The sequence below is a fragment of the Sphaerodactylus townsendi genome, linkage group LG06 (assembly GCF_021028975.2).
Source record: "Sphaerodactylus townsendi isolate TG3544 linkage group LG06, MPM_Stown_v2.3, whole genome shotgun sequence".
In the NCBI taxonomy this organism is placed as follows: Eukaryota; Metazoa; Chordata; class Lepidosauria; order Squamata; family Sphaerodactylidae; genus Sphaerodactylus; species Sphaerodactylus townsendi.
The window spans coordinates 133,478,878-133,499,950 of NC_059430.1; the positions used below are offsets into that span (position 1 = coordinate 133,478,878).

General features: G+C 51.0%; 1 protein-coding gene across 3 annotated transcripts in view; it reads left to right on the plus strand.

Annotated features, from left to right (window-relative positions):
* Nucleotides 1-21,073, plus strand: part of EXOC3L2 (exocyst complex component 3 like 2) — a 69,208-nt gene that overhangs the window by 28,503 nt on the left and 19,632 nt on the right. For all 3 annotated transcript variants that reach the window (XM_048499286.1, XM_048499284.1, XM_048499285.1), the window contains exons 7-11: nt 990-1,100; nt 1,624-1,759; nt 2,330-2,452; nt 3,026-3,181; nt 15,093-15,214. In XM_048499286.1, the coding sequence (XP_048355243.1) occupies nt 990-1,100; nt 1,624-1,759; nt 2,330-2,452; nt 3,026-3,181; nt 15,093-15,214 (648 nt within the window). The remainder of the gene's footprint in view (nt 1-989; nt 1,101-1,623; nt 1,760-2,329; nt 2,453-3,025; nt 3,182-15,092; nt 15,215-21,073) is intronic.

A 21,073-nucleotide genomic window follows, 5' to 3' on the forward strand; every position in this document is an offset into this window, starting at 1 on the left:
TCGGGTCCTTGGTCTCCAGGTGAGGCTTCTGCACTCCGACTGGCAGCTGCTCCTCAGAGCACAGCCTACCTGGGAGCAGCAGTGGCCTAGTGGTTAAGAGCAGGTGCACTCTAATCTGGAGGAACCGGGTTTGATTCCCCACTCTGCCGCTAGAGCTGTGGAGGCTTATCTGGGGAACTCGATTAACCTGTGCACTCCAACACATGCCAGCTGGGTGACCTTGGGCTAGTCACAGTTTTTCAGAGCTCTCTCAGCCCCACCCCCCTCACAGAATGTTTGTTCTGATGGGGAAAGGGAAAGGAGATTGTCAGCCCCTTTGAGTCTCCTTACAGGAGAGAAAGGGAGTGGGATATACATCCAAACTCTTCTTCTTATTTTAATGAGAGATGCTGGGACTGGACCCGGGGCCTTCTGTAGGCAACCCAGAACTCTGCTTCTGAGCCACGGCCCGTCCCCCCTGGCGTCACAGGAGAGTGGGCATTTCTCGATGGCAGCAGTGCGATTGTGGCTGGCAGGTGTGAGAGAGCGAGCACAGGTTACCCACCCCCCTCCTGGAGCCAGTGTGTGAAAACTTACATGCAAAGTCTCTAAAGAGGCGGGATCAAGAGAGGCTGCCCTTTCCGCAGCTCATTGGGAGCCTGGACAGGAAGGGGGGGAGCGCAGATGGTGGGGGGCTCGAGGGAGCCTGGAAGGCGCCAGAGTGGTGGGTTTTGTAGGGCCAAACTGGACTCTCAAGATGTGGGGGGGACCTCTGTGGTCTCTTGGCTGGCACTGGGGCTAAAGTGGATCTGAAGGTCAGGAGGAAACTTGCTGGGTTTGCAAGGGAGGGACAGATTGGGCGATCAGGCCCTGTGGCCACCACAGTGGGCACATGGGAATGAAATTGTGCTTTGAACTCTGCAGGGGGCACCTATTCCCCTCCCCCACATCCTTCCTTCAATTTTGTTTCCCCATCACCCTTGTCTTTATCCCCCCCCCTCCCCACCTAGTTTTCAGAGGAAGGTGGAAAAGTTTCACGAGGGGCAAGCAGAGAACAGCTTAATGGCTGACAGCTACACAAGCCGGACCATCGCGCTGGTCAACTGCTGCCCACCCTTCCGGTGAGTGTCTGCTCTCCCTGTCCAGGTTAAATGTCCAGCAGGGGCAGCCAGTAGCAGAGCTACAAGGGGGGGGGCGTCGCTCTGGGCGTGCGCGGGGGGGGGGATCGCTCCTCCACTTACCTTAGTTCAGGCTGGAAAAGTTCAGGCTGAAAAGCGGCCTGCTCCTTTTTCCGTGGCACTCTACATACTCCTTTGGGTGAGCAGGGAATTGCACCCTCCCTGTTCTGATGTGCATGCTCTAGTGCAGGGGTGGCCAACCTGTGGTGCTTCAGATGTTCATGGACTACAATTCCCATCAGCCCTGCCAGCATGGCCAATGGCTACAGGTTGGCCATCCCTGCTCTGGTGGGATGGTTGTGTCCAAATGTGGCAACCAAAACAGGAGTCCCCTAGGACAGCTTTTCATGAGCTCTAATGGAAGCTGTGGCATGGATCCTGAGTCAGCCAGGTATTTTGTGCACAGAGAGGAACCGGTACCCAAAGACCTGCCATTTGCACTCATTCCTTGCAACTCAAATTACAGGCAATACATCAGGGACTTGGTGAGGTTTGGTCACCTTGAGAGTAAGAAAGCAGAGGACCAGGCCAATGCCTCTCTGGACCAGGTGACTCAACTCTGCAACCGCGTACTGGCCAACCAACTCTTTCAAAACCTGAAGGTATTCCTATCAGAAATTAAAGATGGCAAAACAACTTTTCTCAGATAGATCCTGGAAATATCTGAGGCTAAATGCAGTGGCGTACCAGGCCTAAATGGCATTCGAGGGCATGGCTGCCTCTAATGCCCCATGTCCCCCTAGCGGTACGTCCCTGGCTAAACTTTTTAATAGATTAATTCTTACAGAACTGATTAGTTCAGATTCTCTAAGGGGATGTGGAGTCAAAGGTGTTGTTACATCCTGACTTCCAGGTGGGGGGTGGGGGATGTGGCCAGAAGCAGGCCCCAGCTTCAGTGGCCAGTGGCTCTGGGGAGTGGGAGGGCCCCTCCCCAGCTCTAGCTCACTCCATCATGGCCACTGGGAGCAAAGAATTCTGGTCATGTGGGTGAGCTGGAAGGCACAGCTCCAGTCCTGACCCCACATCTCCTGCTCAGGCCAGACCTTCTGTGCAGAAGCTCAGCCTAGACCCCCCCTCCCCCCCAGAAGGACGCATTGTTCCCTAGTCCCCATTGCGCCACTTGCAGAGGATGCTGCCCTTTGCTCCTTCTGACCTCCTCCCTGCCCCCACAGCCTTACTTCCACAAACTGATGAAGAGGAAATGGCTGAACAGCTCTGAGGCCTTTTCCACCATCATGGCTCTTCTCTCGGAGCACACCCAGAAGCTGAGGAAGATGAAACCGGAGCCATACGAGGTGAGGGATCTGCCTGGAAAGCACAGGACACTTTGGCAGAGCTGGATTTGAATCCAGAGGCACCTTAGAGACCAACGAGGCTCTTGGGGTGGGAGCTTTCCAGAGTTAACGCTCCCTTTGTCAGACCAGCCAAATCTTGGAGACATTCTGGGGACACTTGGACACTGGGGACACTTGGAGACAGTGGGAACACTTTCCCTGGGGAGGAGGATATATTTCATCCCACCCTCCTGAAAAAGCCACCATTGAAGGCTGGCACAGCCCTGAGAGCATGGGAACACCCACCGCATTTAGGGTCACCCCCATTTCCTTGGCTCTGTGATTCTGCCTGAAATGCAGCCAGGAAGTGGATGGACCTTCCGGCCTGCCAGGCTCCTCTTGTGTGCAGGGAAGCAGTGCCAGGAAAAGAATGTGGCAACCCAGCCTTTGGCAGACATCTCCAAAGGCAGCAGAGGACCAGCCCCCTGAACTGGGTCCGAGCCAGTCCCTTTCTCCTTCATGCCCCTGAAATCATGCCTTGTTGCCCATTCTGTTCTCCCCCCCCCCCCACCCCGCTCTGTTTTGACAAACCAGATGCTGGTGAAAGATGTGCACCACGCGGTCCTCACTGAATATGTTCGCCCCTTGATGCGAGTTCGGATCATCTGCACATCCTCAAAAATGAGAGTCAAAATGGCTGGCAAGCTACGCAGTGAGGCCCAACAGCTCCAGGAATTCTTTGCCCAGCTGGTGAGAAGTGTGCGTGCGTGCGTGCGTGGTGGGGGGTCAGCTTTTATCACCAATTTCCAAATGGGTAGGGCATACGAATAAAGGTCTCATGCAGGGGGAAAGGGGGAGCACACTACAGCATGTTCTGAAGACCCATCTGGGGCACGGGCTAGCCCAGGGGTCTGCAACCTGCAGCTCTCTTGCAGTTCATGGACTACAATTCCCAAGAGCCCCTGCCACCATGGCCAATTGGCTGAGAGAGCTGTGGAGGCTTATCGGGCTGAGAGAGCTCCAAAGAACTGTGACTTGCCCAAGATCACCCAGCTGGCATGTGTTAGAGTGCACAAGATAAGCCTGCACAGCTCAAGTGGCAGAACGGGGAATCAAACCCAGTTCTCCCGATTTGAGTGCACCTGCTCATAACCACTGCACCACGCTGGCTCTTGAGCAAGCGGTTGCTTTGGAGGGTGGACATTATGGCATTATATCCTGCTAAGGTCCTCCCCAGGCTCCACCCTAACCCCCAACTTAAAGGCGATTTCCTCGCTGGCGATTAATCCCAGGATAGTCACTTGTAATATCGAGGTTTTGTTGCATTTCTCCCCACTGCCAAACATTGGAACGCAGATAAATCCTGGCTCTGTCGCCCCCCCACTCCCTTATCCCGTGTCTCTCCTGTACCTGGTTGCTTGTGCAACTTTTTGCCAGAACACGTTTCCAATCTAGATTGGTGGGGAGGTTCGGGTGTCTGATTTCAGTTTCAGTTTCCCGCCTTACATAGTGATGCAAATGTTCCCAGCCAATCAGACTGCGGCGGCCACTGCACAATGTGCGCGCAGGTTTTCCTTTAAGTTTCATTTTAATTCCACTTGGCTTCCTCTGTTCCTCTGATTTGGTCTCCCGTTTACCTGCTCTGACGAGAAAACGAGAGAACGGGAACGCTTGGGCTCCCCTGTTTTTTTTACTAACGTCTGACGGAGATAACGCGTACTCAATAGAACGTGCACCACTATAAAGAGGGAACAACAGAACGGGGATTTATTGTGCAGGAGCAGCCCTCTGAACAAACCTCACACTGCCTAAGCACAGATAAGCACTCCTGACCCTAAAAGGAAAGTTATGGTTTAGTTGTTTAAATTGTGGCGCTAAAGTAATCATGCTTGCGAGAACACAAGAAGACGATAGCCAATTAGAAGGCAGGGGGTGCTGTATTCTCGTTATAACTTAATGACGTTGTGGCGCCATGATGTGATCACGTGATTACGTGATGGAAAGTTTCTGCCCCAACACGGCATGACAGCCACTCAGGACAGTCCCGGCAAGCTGATTGCGTGGTAGTGGGGTTTGTCACTTTTCTGGAATCCGAGGCATGCACAGATGTCTTCAATTGAAACATGACGCAGTGAGGACAATGAAACCGCAATGAAAAGGTAAAGTTTATTTTGAAACTTGAATTAATCTACATCTGATTTTCAGTGGGAAAATGGCCAAAGTTGTCAATGCAGGTGTAACCTCAGCTTGTGGGTTCTGTGGGGCAGAACTTGGAAGGAGTTTGCAACAACTAAATTTTAAACAAAATGGTTTACTTTCTTTAATATATGACAATTATCAAAAATTAACATTTAACTTAACACTCCAAGCTCCTGTTCTATTCCAAGTCCTTCTAATTACAGTCTGATAATGCCGTCCATTCTTCCTGCTGGTGGTTGGCTCATGAGGACTCCAGAGGCTTGGTGAACTGAATTCAAGATGATGAAGGTCCCCAAAAGAACTCTCACCATTAACATACACAAAACCCCCGAAACAATAAATTCTAGCATTTACAATATAGCAAAAATAAACAACAAACAAAAATAAACAACATTGCCGTTACCTTAAACAAGGTGTTAAGGGCTTATAGAAACCAGTCAAGGTCCCAGTCTGGTAGCCTAATAGCTTTCTCCAACTTCATGAGCTTTGGAGCCTCCTGCTGCTTTCAGTCTCCACCCCTTTCTGAGTCATCCCATTCTGAACAGAGGGGTTACACAGGGAAACCAGAAATGTAGTTTCCAGTGTGCTCATAATGGTATTCTGAATCAACTTAAGGCCACACAAAAGCATCCATTTGCAGTCATGTTTGGGCCTCCTGATTTGGACCTAAGCATGCACCTGATCCTCCCACACTGAATCACCACATGTGAGCCTACTGCCTTCTCATATCATCCTATTTAACTCAGCTCTACCACTTCTAAAGTCTCTGACAGAAATAGGGTGCTTGGGCTGATGGATGGGCTTCAATCTTGGTTATGCGAGCAGAAGCCACGGGCTGTCTTAGAAGTGTCGTCACCTTCCCAGAGCTTTTCACAACTCAGGATTCTTCTGAAGGGGAGCTTCCCTCCTCCCAGTGTTACCAGCAGCAGACTTTGGGGGCTCACGTGAACGGCTTCAGTGACTCAGGCAGCAACGTTGTGCCACTGAACTTTGATGGTGTTGTGGGTTTTCCAGGTTGTATTGCCATGTTCCAGTAGCATTTTCTCCTGACGTTTCAGATCTTGAGAAGCTATAGGTGCAGGCAAAACATCAGGAGAAAATGCTACTGGAACACAGCCATATAACCCAGAAAACCCACTATCGTTATTACAGCCATGAAAGCCTTCAACAATACTTGATGGTATTGTGAAAATGGAGGGCAAAGAGTTGACGCAGCTCAAATTAGCTGCCTAAAAATAACATAGAGATCCCATCCACGGTGCTCAGTGTTGCCTGTCATCATGGTCCAGATGAGGTTGAGCAGAGACAAAATGACACTGCCCCCCGCCCCCGCCCCTCTGGGCTGCTCTTCCTCTTTTCCGAGCCTTTCCTTTCGGCTCCCGTCTCCTGGCAACAGAAGGCAGGGCTGTCATTGCTTGGAGGGTCCCTGCTCTGAAGCTGTCATTTGCAGAGAAAAGGGCCATCGTTCCTTTGAGGCAGGGATGATCCCACTTGGTTCTGACTAGCAAAGACAGGATTCTCCTTTCCCAACTTTTAGGGGTTGGCGTGGAGAGGGCCCTGCCCAGGGACATAGGTATAGATTTTTAGGGTGGGTTCGGGGGGGCACACCCCCACCCGCCCCTAGGGCATGGCCACACCTCCCCAAGCCCCGCCCCTGGCCTAGCGCTTATAAAAGCAGCTCTCCGAGGTGCTGGGGCGACGGGCAGACTGCCTCCTGCCCTGCTCCTGCTCCTAGGTTCCCCCCCTGCCCCTGCTCCCTGGCCCTCCCAGCCCGGCAGTCGGCGAGGTTCAGCTTTCACTGCCCTCCCCTCTGGGCAGAGGCATAGAGGGTGTAAAGGATTCAATGGTGTTGATGGTGAAGTAACCTTAGCAGAGGTGCATTCCACAGCAGCCGGGCTGATGGGCCAGGATGCATCGGCGGAAGACACTTTTGCCTCTTCTTCTTGGCGCGGGAGATGAAGAGCTCCACGTTGCCTTCCCAGCGGGGAAGCTTAGGAAGGGGGGGGATGGGGTGAATGGTGTTATAACCTGTGTCTTCTGGCCGGGGAAGTGCCATTCCTGCCACTTCGCGTGTAACCCGAGCTTTCTAAGATGTCTTAATAAATGGACTTTTACTCCCAAAAAGCCTTCCTTTTATTTCTGCTTCTATGGAATTCCTTACATTGTAAGGTGCAGGAATCCTATAATTCATCTATATTCCTGTGCAGTGGACCTCTTGTTCCTTGCGATGGAGAGGTTGAATGTTACTGCGAGGAAGGTGCGGTAGGCCCCCAAAGAGGGAGCTCCGGACCTTTCCCTTCTGGATCTGGAGGAACCGGCAGGAGAATGGGCCTGCAGCTGGTGTGCTCTTTCCGATCCTCGTATCAGCCACGCAGTGAAGCCTTCGCTTTACCTCCCGTTGGAACGCGAGGGGCGTGGCGAGCGACCATAAGGGACTTCCATGAGTGGTTTGGGGCGCTTGTCTATGGATCGGCGCCTGTGGATCGGATCTCTACCCGTTTTCGTGTGGATTACAAAACCTCAGATGCAACCTACTGTCATGTGGAGGAGGCGTGGCTTGACCACCTTTTCATCGCGGCAACCCAGTGAGATCCATTGAATCGATTCCTGGACTTCGTATTTTGGTGATGCTCCCCAAGGGAACCACCCGTGGCAGCAGCACTGGGGAACCCGTCCAAAGGACACCGGGACTAAACTCTGGAATTTGGGAGGGGTATCTCGTGCATTCGCTTCCCCAATCGGACCCCTAATCCCGAGCCAGCGACGCGCACCTGAGGAGTGCCTCGAGGGAGCCACCTCGGTGGCCTCTGGCGGTCTGACGGTTGTCTCCGATGTCTGCCTAAGCTTCCAGGCGGTTTAAGAGTCCGAAGAAAGCCTCGCATTCCCCAGCGGACCCGGTTTTCCTCTCCCATCGACGAGAGGACTGGGATGAGGAAGTGGAGACGACTCCCGAGATGCCCAAGACGGTTAATGGAACCGTGAGCGCCAGCTATGGGAGGAGGAGCGATCACAGAAGCAGGCAAGAGCGCGAAAACCTTTGCAGAGGGACCGGGAACATGCGAACGGCAAAGAAGTCCAGGCTTCGAAGTTGGACCCGCGTGCCAAAGGCGCGCCTTCCAATCGACAATATGCCCCAGAATCTGTCAGTCCATGATAAAGTCCTGGAAACATTCCAGACTGGATTTACAAGCGGCAACGCGAAAGCGTTCAATTTGGCTCTGCGCATACGCATAAAGTGAGCTCACTGAAGCCCTTAAACGGAGACGAATCTGGCTAAATTGGAGCGAGAAAAAGCTGCCTTTGCATGCGCACCAGGGATGGCATTGACTCGCAAGGAGAGGGATGCTGTAGCTGCGTTGGAGAGGAACTAAGGAGGAGGCAACAGACCGGGAAGCCCCAAGTTGGAGTCTATGCTGTTACTGATCATGCCGGTGCCAGGGGCCGCGTGCCCGCTGGTCACTGCCACTCCAAAGCGCCAGCTGGCACCGCCAGCCCGATTCCGGCCCCCCGTTACAACAGCTGCCTGCCCAACCTGCTCAACCCGGCGCAACCACCTCCCCAGCAGGCGCCAAGAGCCGTCGAGCGTAGGGCTAATATGCGGCTCCCGATACCAGCCCCTGTTTTGATGGGACCGCTTTCCAAACTTCCCTACTTCATCTTGCAACTCAATGCCCACTTGGAAGACTATGATGATTTATACCGGTCTGAGCCGCCGAAAAAATCACGGGACATCGGCTCAGTCCTGGATGGGGCAGCAAGCCGACCTGGTTCGTGACTCTTTTGGATTTGCAGGATCGAGGACTCTCTGCGCGACAGATGCCCGCGATTCCTCCTGGAAGCCTTAAGAGGCCCTGCGCTTTCAAGATCCAGGCATACCGAATGAATGAAGCTTATCCGCGACCATCAAAACCATCCAGCAAGGCAACTTCGCCCGTTTGCAGAAATTTGCCACGTGAATTTACGGTCGCGGCTGCGCTGCTTTCGACTTCCTCCTGAAGTGGCCTGAACGCAGGCTGAAATCACGAATACTTCTCGGATGCTGTGGGCCGGTAAGCTACGTGAAAACGGTGTTTTTAATTCGGGTTCCTCGTACTATTGCAGATTGGATCCAGTTGGGGTCCCCAGAGTGGCGTATGCTCGTTTGGAATTAAACTCGTCAAGGAGGGCCGCCCAATGCCTAAAAAAACCACTACTGTGTCCACCCAAGCTCCAAGCCCAGCAGCCCTACCGAAACCACACTTCTGAACGCTTCGGTCAGCCCGACTGGGATTGTGTCTTCTTTACTGCGGAGGGGGCCAGGTCATCCTAGCCGCCAACTGTCCCAGAAACAAAACCAACCGCTCCAGCTCCGCGGCACTCCGTCTGCCAAACCACCACGCAGGTCAGGGCCGCCTCCCCATACAGGCTTCGTCTTGCAAGCGGTTACCGAAGGCTGCACCCAGAGGAGGTGGCGAAGCAGCTGTTTGCCTTTCTTCAGCTCCCATGGACATGGGCCCGACTCCTGACGCGGTGAGGTGAAGGCAAGCAGCTCCATTACTGTTCAAAGCATTACTCCTGGCCAACCCCGCTAAACACACTGTTCTAAGCATTACTAGCACTGCGGCCCTTGTGGATTCCGGCTGCTCCCACTGCTTAATCGCCACGGCCCCAGGTGGCAGAGGAGCTTAGGTCTGGACCAAATTCCCCTGGCTAAGCTTCCATACCATTCACCCAAATGGGCGGCAGCCCCCCTCTGGGAACGAAGGACCGGCCCAGTACATAAACACAGCCGGTTCTCCTCCGTTGCACCGGACTTCATTGGGAGAAAATTAGTTTTATTTTGGCGCCAGTGGCCATAAACAGACTCGCATAGTTTTGGGCATGCGCTTTGGTTATTGTTACATGAAACCAAAGTTCATTTGGGAAAGAAACGGATCACTAGAATTCGGCCTGACCCTCCCTGCGGTGAACACATACATGAATTGGGGAAAGAAAACCCAACGTCTTCCTGACACACACCCCTCCTGCTGGCTTCCTCAGTGATTATTGCTCGATTCTATTGGCATCCCACCTGCATATCATGATCTAGCCAGGAGTTTTTTCAGAAGAGCAGGGAATCGCGATCAGTTGCCACCCCACAGAGACACCTGACTGTAAATCAATGTCATACAACCAGGGGCACAACTACTCCAAAGGTAGAATCTACCGCATGAGTCCCAATGAGGAGAAGGAACTTCGTGGCTCTTCTTGGACAAGAACCTTTGCTTTTGCGGGTTCATCACGGCGGAGCTACCAAACACACACACTGCGCCAGTGCTCGCGTTTGTTTGTCAAAAAGAAAGATGGAGTCTTTACGGCTTTGGTAACAGATTATGTCGAGGAGTCTCAATGCGGTTTCTCCTGTTCATCATAAATAATCCTTTGGTTTCCTTTGATCACAGGACCTTTTAGATGCACTGGGCAAAGGACGCATTTTTACTAAATTGGACTTGAGAGAAGCTTTACTACAGAGTCAGAATTGCCTTTGAAGGCAAGTAACACCTGATCTGCGTTTAACACAAAGTTTGGACAGTTTGAATATTTAATAATGCCATTCGGGTTAAGTGGGGCCCCTGGAGCTTTTATGGCCCTTATCAGCGAAGTTCTCCATGATTTACCTGTACAAAGGGAGTTGTTGTATATACTTAGATGGCGTCTTTAATTTACTCACAAAACCATAGAAGAGCATGAAATATTGGTTCGAGAGGTATTTGAAACGGCACTTTGCTTGACAACTCTCTCTTTGCCAAACTCTCCAAATGCTGTTTTCATCAGACTCTCCATTTGACTATTTGGGTTACCGGATCTCAGCCGAGGGAAAACTTTAAAATGGATCCTGCTAAAATTGGCCTTGGTCCTCCAATGGCCTGCCCCCACCAACCGCATAAGAACTCCAGTCGTTTCTTGAGTTTTGCTAATTTCTATCAGGTGGACTTTTATACCCCAATTAGCTGAACTGACTCTCCCTCTCAGCAGACCTCTTACGCACTAAGGGTAAGAAGGATCCACTGGTCCGCCAAGCCCGGGGCCCCCCTTTCCTGGTCTGAGGAATGTCAAACAGCCTTTCAACTATTAAAATCTCGTTTACCACCGGAATCCTATCCTAAAGCACCCTGACCCAGATCTCCCGTTTGTGGTTCACGTGGATGCCCCTCCGGACAAAGCACTTGCCCCAGGGCAAGCCCTGTTGCAGAAAAATAGGAAGCAGTGGTAGGCTGGTTCCGTTGGTAGCCTTATTTGTCTAAAAAAAATTCCTCTGGTGCCGAACTCCAACTGGACTGTGGGAGACAAAGAGACTGCGCGCCATCAAAGTAGCACTCTCACTTAGTAGCCACTGGCAAGGGAGGGGCTAAGCACCCCTTTCAGACAGTTTGGTCGGATCATAAAACGCCCTCTCCCCTGGCAGCTCTTTCCACCCCTCAAGATGTTCCGCCAAAACAACTTCGTTGGGCCGATTTCTTTTCGTTTCTCTTTTACAGTCCATTTTTTCCCTGGGAAAACCAACAAACTGGCTGACGCGCTCTCAAGCCTACCCGGGGAGGGGTGGAGCTGCCTCTTCTGAGACATTCCACGCACTGTTCTTTCCCCTCCCAGTTGGGGTTGGCTGTCACCCGATCTCAAGCGTCCACTTCTCCTCCACCCCCCATTCCCAGTCTGCGCTCTCTCTCCTTTCCTGCGGTGGAACTGGAGGAAGCTGCGGGGCTGCCACCGAAGCCTCCAGCTGACGAAGGAGACTCTCCAATTCGTTTGGAGGGAATGCCGGAGTTTGGCGGAGGGGAATGTTGATGCGTGCCTCCCCCCCCCTCCGCGAAGCAGGTTCTTGAAGCTTGCCCACGATGCCTCGATTCGGCTGGACATTTTGGCTTTTGAAAACTCTGCATTTTAGCCCGCCGGCAGTTCTGGTGGCGCGCAATCGCGCAAAAGACATTGAGGCATACATTAAAAGGCTGCTTTCGGTTTTGTGCAGAAGCCAAAACCATCCCGGGAAAGCCCCATGGACTATTGAAACTCTCTCCCGGTAGCCTCCCGCCCTTGGGAAGTCACTTTCTCCATGGGATTTTATTACAGATTTTGCTCGAAAGTCATGGCAAACATCGGTTTTTTATGGGTGGTGGTAGACTTATTCTCTTAAGCAAGCTCCATTTTATTCCATGTGCTTCCATCCCCTCCGGCCTCCTAGAGTTAGGCACGGCTGTTTATTCACTACATGTTTACCGTCTCCATTTCCGCCCCGTTAAAGGTGGTCTCCGATCCGCGGCCCCAACGAATTCATCTCAAAGTTCTGGAAAGGCGTTTTGGGGTTGTTGGGGCCGCCCACGACCAGTCGCTCGCACCTACCACGTTCAAAGTGGACGGCGAGATGGAGAAGAACGAACAGAACCTCTGAGAGCAGTATTTCACGTTGTTACACCAACTACCACCAAGACAATTAAGTGCGAGCTTATTCCGTTTGCGGAGTACGCCCTACAACAATGCGTGTCTTCTCATAGTAGGTACAAAGAAAACCCCTTTGAAATTGTGTCTGGCTGGCTCCTTCCGCCCGTTGCCACAACTACCGCAGCAGCTTTGGACCCCCCTTTAGAATTTCAACAATGGATTTCATCCCTAGCCGAGGGATGGAAGTCGGTCCAGACACGCCTTACAACAAGCAAAGGACTCCCACAAAACTGGGCAAAGCGGATAAACACCGCTCGGTTATTTTTCTCCTCTCTGCATGTGGGCTCCCTGGGTGTATTTATCTACAAAAAAATCTCAGAGACGTGCATAAATATTCCAAACTTGGCAAGTAGTGATTTGGTGGGACCTTTTCAGAGGAATTACTAAAGAGTGATTAATGATGTCACTGCCGGCTTAGATTTGCCTAACTCTCTTAGTAACGATCCATCCTGTCTTCCATTCCGAAAAAAGCTTTGCTCCAAGGAGGCTCCGGCTTCCGATGCCTGATGCTTACGACCCAAATGCCGAGAGAGGTGGCCAGGTGCTTCCCCCACCGACTATTATTGACCAGTGGCCACAAGCACTCACGAAGTGGCAGCTATCCTGAGACTCCTCGCTTTGACCGCAAACGCAGCTTGCAATATTTAGTCTCTTGGGTGGGATATCTTCCTCTGGGTATAATCAATGGGTTTTATTCGAAAATATTGAAGCCCCCCTACCCTTATTTCTGCTTTCCACTGCGCCTTTCTCCGTAAACCTGGGGGGAAGGGGTCTTCTTTTTAGGGGAGGCAGAGTGTAAAGGATTCAATACAGGTGTTGATGGTGAAGTAACCTTGAGTGCATTTCCACAGCCCGGGCGATGGGGCCAGAATGCATCGGCCGGAAGACTTTATCTTTCTTGCGCTGTGGAGATGAAGCACTCCGTCTCCCATGGGAAAGCAAGGAAGGGGGGATGGGGTGAATGGTGTTATAACCTGTGCTTCTGGCGGGAAGTGCCATTCCTGCCACTGCGTGTACTTGAGCTTTCTAAGATGTCTTAATAAATGGACTTTTACTCCCAAAAGCCTTTTATTTCTGCTTCTATGGAATTCCTTACAGAGGGAAAATGGAGCCTGGTGCAAAATCTGAGTTTTGCGTGCTCCCCCAGCAGCCGCTGTGATGCTGGAATCCACCCCCAAACAGCATCACTTTCAATGGTGTTTAAACTAGAGAGCCCAAATTATCCTTTTAAATCCATCTTAAAAGGAGAATCTGGGGTCCCTAGTTAAACAACATTGAAAGTGATGCTGTTTTGGGGTGGATTATCCCCCACCCTGAAACAGCATCACTTTCAATGTGGCGTAGTGGTTAAGAGCAGGTGCATTGTTATTCTAATCTGGAGGAACCGGGTTTGATTCCTCTGCTCTGCCACTTGAGCTGTGGGAGGCTTATCTGGGGAATTCAGATTTCAGCCTAATTGCACCCCCACACACACCAGCTGGGTGATCTTGGGCTAGTCACAGCTTTTCAGAGCTCTCTCAGCTTCACCCACCTCACAGGGTGCTTGTTGTGAGGGAGCAAGGGCAAGGAGATTGTAAGCCCCTTTGAGTCTCTTACAGGAATCCAAACTCTTGGTATTCTTCTTCTGAAACTGAGACCTCAAGATTCTCCCCTTTAAATCCATGCCGAAGGGGGTGGATTTAAAAGGAGAGTAATTGGTGAAATTTTGGGGGTGCCTGCTGTCCAGGGGAGTGCAAATGGATTTAAGCTTAGAAGCACCAAACTTTCTGGGTATCTTTTAGGAGTCTCTCCTAATGATACAACCCAGGGTTGGTGAATTTTGGTTCAGGGGGTCCAAAGTTATGGACCCTCAAAGGTGTAGCCCCCATCTCCTATTAGCTCCCACTGGAAACAATGGGGGATGGGGCACCCCCTTTGGGAGTCCATAGCTTTGGACTCCCTGGACCAAACTTCACAAAACCTGGTTGGTATCAATAAGAGACTCTCCTGATAGTACATCCCAGGTTTGGTGAAGTTTGGTTCAGGATGTCCAAAGTTATGGACTTAGCTCCCATTGAAAACAGTGGAGGATGGGGCACTCCTTTTGAGAGTCTATAGCTTTGGACCCCCTGGACCAAACTTCACAAAACCTGGGTGGTATCAATAAGAGACTCTCCTGATAATACATCCCAGGTTTGGTGAAGTTTGGTTCAGGGAGTCCAAAGTTATGGACCCTCAAAAGTGTAGCCCATCTTCTATTAGCTCCCATTGGAAACAATGGAGGATGGAGGCACCCCCTTTGGGAGTCCATAACTTTGGACCCCCTGAACCAAACCCGGGTAGTATCATCAGGACCTGAAAGTTTGGTGCTGCTATCCCAAACAATGCGCCCCCTGCAGGCCAAAAACTGAAAAAGAACTAAAATGTTTTAAAAACCCACAAACAGAGGGGCGGAGCTTCGGACATGAATGGGGGGGGGGGTTTCAAACCCGAGAACCCCCCCTTACCTACCTCCATGGCCCTGCACCAGAGGCTGCAAGGCGGAACAAGTTACAGCAGAGAAGTACTGGACTGGTCTTGCTGTGTGCCCCCCACCCCACCCCACCCCACCCCACCCCCTTTCTCCCTCTCTAATCACTGCTCTCCCAGCTTCCAGGTCTGGAGCCCTCTGGAGAAAAGTATCTGAGGAGGAGGGCTGTGGGAATTTAATGGGTGGGGGGCAGGAAGGGGCCTGCCCCTCCTTTCTGTCATGGCTCTCCTTTCCTGCACTTCGCTCCTCTGAGCTGAGGTGCATTTGTCTTTCTGACAGGCGGGTGGATCCTGATGTTTATCTGATCCTTCTGGCTCACCTCCTTGCATTCCCCAGCTGGGAGTTCCACTGGCTGTGTGCGATTTGTTTGAAAGGTCACTTCCTTTGGTTTGTTTGGCTGCCAGGGCAGCTCAGCTACCACTGCCCCCCCAGGGTGAACTATAATTAACTCCTTGCCCTGACAGCTGCTGATTGCCCTCACCTGTCCCTCCCTTGCAGAAATCCACCTCCTCCTGGCTGGATGCTGCCATACCACACCTGGCTGAGATGATCGAGCTGGAAGATATGCCGGCCATTCAGATAGAAGTGGGCTTCTTTGCCAAGGACTTTCCTGATGTGCAGTGAGTACGGAAGCAGAGTTGCAGGGTGGGGAGTGATGGGGGGGGGGGGGGCTTGGATTACTGCGACCCCCTTGCTGTCCCAACAGCCTTGCATCCCAACAGCCTTGAGGTGGCTCACAGAGTCCTGCCAAAATTGTAACACGGCATAAAACACATTAATGTGGAAAACCCAGCCAGGGCATTAAAAATAGCCCCAAACATTTGGCTTTAAGTGCTGAGAAGCTGCAGCCCCCTTTTGGTCGGCCCGCAGGGTTTTCAAGGCGAGGGCCACTGCCTGCCTCTGCACGGTGACTCTGGACTTCCTTGATGGTCTCTCACCCAGGTGCTAACCAGGGCTGGTGCTGCTTGGCTTCCAAGGTGTGGTCAGACTGGCCTAGCCTGGGCCATCCAGGCCAGGGCAAAAGATGCGCAGAGGTGGTTTGCCAATGCCTGCCTCTGAGTAGCAACCCTGGACCTCCTTGGCCATCTCCCCCCCCCCCCCAGACTTTGCTGACAAGGCGGGGCTTGCCTGGGCCATCCAGGCCAGGGCAAATAATGAAATGTCATCAAACTGCATTGGTCTTATGATGACCCTTTTCAGGGTTGACAAGGCAAGAGGTGTTTGCCAAGGCCTGCCTCTACATAGAGACCCTGGACTTTCTTGGTGGTCTTCCATCCAGACACTAACCAAGGCCCCCCTTACTTAGAAGTCAAGATCTGATCTGATCGGGCTAGTGTAGGCCATTCTGGTCAGAGCTTTAAAGCATTTTGCAGACTAGGAAGAGTCTACACAGATTGTAAAAACAATTTTTAAAGAATCAAACCCCCTAAGTTGGAAGCCTGTATTTTACAGTATTTTACTGTAGTACGCAAAAGATGCCGGGGAGGGATGCCAGGTGGAGAGGGCCCTGCACAGAGTCATAGACTCATAGAGTTGGAGGAGGCCCCAAGGGCCATCAAGTCCAACCATTTCAATGAAGGAACACACAATCAAAGCACGCCCGACAGATGGCCATCCAAGCTCTCTTTAAAAACCTCCAAAAACAGAGACCCCACAACACTCTGAGGTCATGCACTCCACTGTCGATCAGCCCTTTCCGTCAGGAAGTTTTTCCTGATGTTTAGATGGAATCTCTTTTCCTTCACCTTGAACCCATTAATCCTGTCTTAGTCTCTGGAGCAGCAGAAAACAAGCTTGCTCCCTAACCAACATGACATCCCTTCAGATATCTAAACATGGCTACCATGTCACCTCTTCACCTTCTCTTCATCAAACTAAACATCCCCATCTCCCTATCTCCTCGCAGGGCATGGATTCCAGACCTTTTCCCCTTTTGGTTGCCCTCCTCTGGACCCTTTCCAGCTTGTCAATATCCTTCTTGAACTGTGTACCCAGAACTGTACACAATATTCCAGGCGAGGTCTAACCAATGCAGAATGAAGAGGTAAAATTATATCCCTAGATCTAGACACTATACTCTATTGATACAGCCCAGAATCGCATTGGCTTTCTTGGCTGCTGCATCACATTGCTAACTCATGCTCAGTTTTTGGTCTACTAAGACTCTCAGATCCCTTTCACATATAGTGTTGTCAAGCCAGGTGTCACCCATCCTATATCTGCATTTCATTTTTTCTGCCAAAGGTGTAGTATCTTACATTTATCTCTATTGAAATTCATTTCATTTGTTTTGGCCCAGCTCTCTAATCTGTCCAGGTCATTTTGAATTCTGACTCTGTCCTCTAGCTACCCCCCCCCCCTTTGGTGTCATCTGCAAATTTTATTTGCATGCCCTCTATTCTATCGTCCAAGTCGTTGATAAAAATATTGAATAGCACAGGTAGAGTGCCTCTGCTGAAAAGACCCTGCTTCCGGTCATCACAAACAAGGGCACTGAGAGCAGACCAGGAGGATTTTTAGTGGCAGGCTGGATAGCCAGCCTGGCTCATTTCCCTCTGGATTGATACAACCTGGTGCTCAGCCAAGCCAGTTGGCCAAGCTCCAAGCCATGGCTTGGTTGCCACAGCTATGGAAAGCCACAGTGGGTCTGCTCCATGCAAGAGAACAAACACAAGGTCAAAGTTTAAGTGGGAGCATTAATTAGAGCTGACTCTCCCGTCAGTGGAGAAGGCCTGTCAGGTAAGGATGTGCATGCGACCTGAGGTCCAGGTGCAAAGTCAGTGAGGATGCTGCTTGATCTTCAAGGCAGAGAGTTCCAGAGAGGTGTCCAGATTTCACCAAGGGCTGCCCCCAACCCAAAAAATTGAGAGTTAAAGCCAGCTTCTCAGAACAGCCTCTTTATTGGAATCATATGAATATCAGAACCTGCTGGATCAGATCAATGGTCCATCTAGTCCAGCATCCTATCTCACACAGTGACCAACCGGTTCCTCTGGAGGGCCAAAAACAGGGCACATAAAAGCTGAGGCCTTCCCCAATTCTGCCTCCCAGCACTGGCTTTCAAGGCTCAACTGCTGCTGCACATAGACGTTCTCTTTATTACGCATGGCTAGCAACTGTTGCTGTGAATCTGCTTCATCCCCCTTTCCTGGCCATCACTGCATTTACTGGCAGTAAATTCCACAATTCTTGACTAAAGTAGTATTTTCTTTTGTCCTGAACACAATTTTGTTGGGTACCTCAAGTTCTAGCATTATGGGAGATTTCTCTACCCCCTTTCTCCACTCCATACATAATTTTATAAACCTCTTTCATGTCTCTCTTAGCCATCTTTCTTCAAGATGAAAAAAGTCCTAGACTCTCCAGCCTTTCCTCAAACGGAAGGTGTTCCTCCTTCTGGATCGTTTTGGCTGCCCTCTTCCATACTTTCCTTTGCTTGGCTCTGTCCTTTCTGAGATATGGCCACCAGAACTACATGCAGTATTCCAAATGAGTATTCTATGGCTTCACACAAGGGCTCTACAATATTGGCTGGTTTATTTTCAATCCCTTTCCTAATAATTCCCAACGTGGAGTTGGACATTCCTGAAGTTGCATGCGAGTGTAGATACTACGGCTTGGTGGCACATCCATTGACCCATGTGAGAAGATGTGGCTGTTTTGGGCTACAAGGCTGATGAGTTAGGGGGAGTGGCCCAAGAAACATGGCAGTGCCCTTCCTGAGCTGGCACCTGGTCATCGGTGGCACAGGCAATGTTGAGCTAATATCCTGGGTCCATCCTGCCCCCAGCCTGATCTGCATGGAGCCATGGAAGTGGCCCAGGAGGAAGTCATGTTTCCCTTGCTTGAACCCAGCCCTGCCACGACTTCTCTGTCATTCCTCTAGAGCTCTTGGAAGGTGTTCTGGGGCACCCTGCTCCAGAGAGGCTCTGGGGAGTGGATGAAGTGATCCCTTTCCTCCCATGGTGGTATCATGGCAGTGGGTTCTCGGAACTGAAATGTCACCACCATTTTTCCAGGAAAGAGGTGGCTGGTGGGTTATAAATACCTGCCCTTCCACGTTGCCCATTCTGCTGCCAGCCAATTGCGTCACTCAGGGAGATGAAGCTGAACCTTATCGTATGTCTGCTGTTTGTTTATCTTTCCATCTTCCTCCTTGTGCATCCTCAGGAATTGTTTGGAGGCGGCAGATTGCCCGTTAAGTGTGGCTGACGGGCGTTTCCTGTTTTATCTGGACCCTCTTGGGCTTGTTGTTTTTTTACAAGAAAAGAAAGAAACGAAAGGCAGGCAGGCAGGCAGGCAGACGTGCAGCCAAAGGAAAATAAGTGGCTGGACTTCAGACAGGAAGTGGGCTTGGCAGAAGCTTCCTGATGGGGGCCATTTTGCGTGGGTGACGGAGAAAGATTGTAGTGGCTGTCCATAAGAACTTAAGAACATAAGAACAAGCCTGCTGGATCAGACCAGAGTCCATCTAGTCCAGCACTCTGCTACTTGCAGTGGCCCACTAGGTGCCTTTGGGAGCTCACGTGCAGGATGTGAAAGCAATGGCCTTCTGCTGCTGCTGCTCCCGAGCACCTGGTCTGCTAAGGCTTTTGCAATCTCAGATCAAGGAGGATCAAGATTGGTAGACATAGACTTCTCCTCCATAAATGTGTCCAAGCCACAGGTGGGATCCAGCAGGTTCTCACAGGTTCCCGAGAGTAGGTTACTAATTATGTGTGTGTGCCGAGAGGGGATTACTAATGGGTGATTTTGCCACGTGATTTTTGCCTTAGTTACGCCCCTCCTCTCAACAGTAGCGCACAGAACTTGAGGCAGTCTAGCAGGAGGTGCACCGGCGTGCGTGGCAGCCTGCGCCTGCGTGCATTCGTTTCCCGCCCAAGCCCCGGCGCAGCGGCTGCGTGCTTGCCACAGGCCCGCCCAGGAATGCCCCACCCCTGGAATGCCCGGCCACACCCCCATCGTGCCCCGCACAGCCCCATTGGCGCTACGCCACAGTTTGAATCCTACCACCATGGGAACACTAAAATGTTTGGATCCCACCAGTGGTCCAAGCCCTTTTTAAAGCTATCCAGGTTAGTGGCCATCACCACCTCCTGTGGCAGCATATTCCAAACACCAATCACACGTTGCATGAAGGTTCCTTTTATTAGTCCTTATTCTTCCCCCCAGCATTTTCAATGTATGCCCCCTGGTTCTAGTATTGTGAGAAAGAGAGAAAAATTTCTCTCTGTCAACATTTTCTATCCCATGCATAATTTTATAGACTTCAATCATATCCCCCCTCTGATGTCTCCTCTCCAAACTAAAGAGTCCCAAACGCTGCAGCCTCTCCTCATAAGGAAGGCGCTCCAATCCCTCAATCATCCTTGTTGCCATGTATTGTCGAAGGCTTTCACGGCCGGAATCACTTGGGTGCTGTGTGGTTTCCGGTTTGCTAGAACACGGCCATACAGCCCGGAAACCACACAGCACCCATCCTTGTTGCCCTTCTCTGCACTTTTTCTATCTCTTCGATATCCTTTTTGAGATGTGGCGACCAGAACTGAACACAGTACTCCAAGTGCGGTCGCACCACTGCTTTATATAAGGGCATGACAATCTTTGCAGTTTTATTCTCAATTCCTTTCCTAATTATCCCCAGCATAGAGTTTGCCTTTTTCATAGCTGCCATGCATTGAGTTGACATTCCCATGGAACTATCAACTAAGACGCCCAAATCCCTTTCCTGGTCTGTGACTGATAGCACTGACCCTTATAGTGTGTATGTGAAGTTTGGAATTTTTGCCCCTATGTGCATCGCTTTGCATTTTGCTACACTGAACTGCATTTGCCATTTCTTAGCCCACTCACCTAATTTGTCAAGGTCCGCTTGGAGCTCTTCGCAATCCTTTGCGATTCTCACCACCCTACATAATTTGGTATCATCCGCAAACTTGGCCACCACGCTACCCACACCTACTTCCAGGTCATTTATGAATAGGTTAAAGAGCACTGGTCCCAAAACAGATCCTTGGGGGACACCACTCCCTACATCTCTCCATTGTGAGAACTTCCCATTTACACCCACTCTTTGCTTCCTGTTCCTCAACCAGTTTTTAATCCATAGGAGGACTTCCCCTCTTATTCCTTGATTGCTGAGTTTTCTCAATAGTCTCTTGTGAAGAACTTCGTCAAAAGCCTTTTGGAAATTCAAGCAGACAATGTCCACTGGTTCCCCCTTATCCACATGCCTGTGTACACCCTCAAAGAACTCTAGTAAGTTTGTAAGACAGGACTTGCCACTGCAAAAGCCATGCTGACTTTTCCTCAGCAGGTCTTGCTTTTCTACATGTTTAATAATTTTATCTTTAATGACAGATTCTACTAATTTACCAGGAACAGATGTCAAACTGACTGGCCTGTAATTTCCTGGGTCCCCCCTAGATCCTTTCTTAAAGATTGGTGTGACATTAGCCATCTTCCAGTCTTCAGGGATG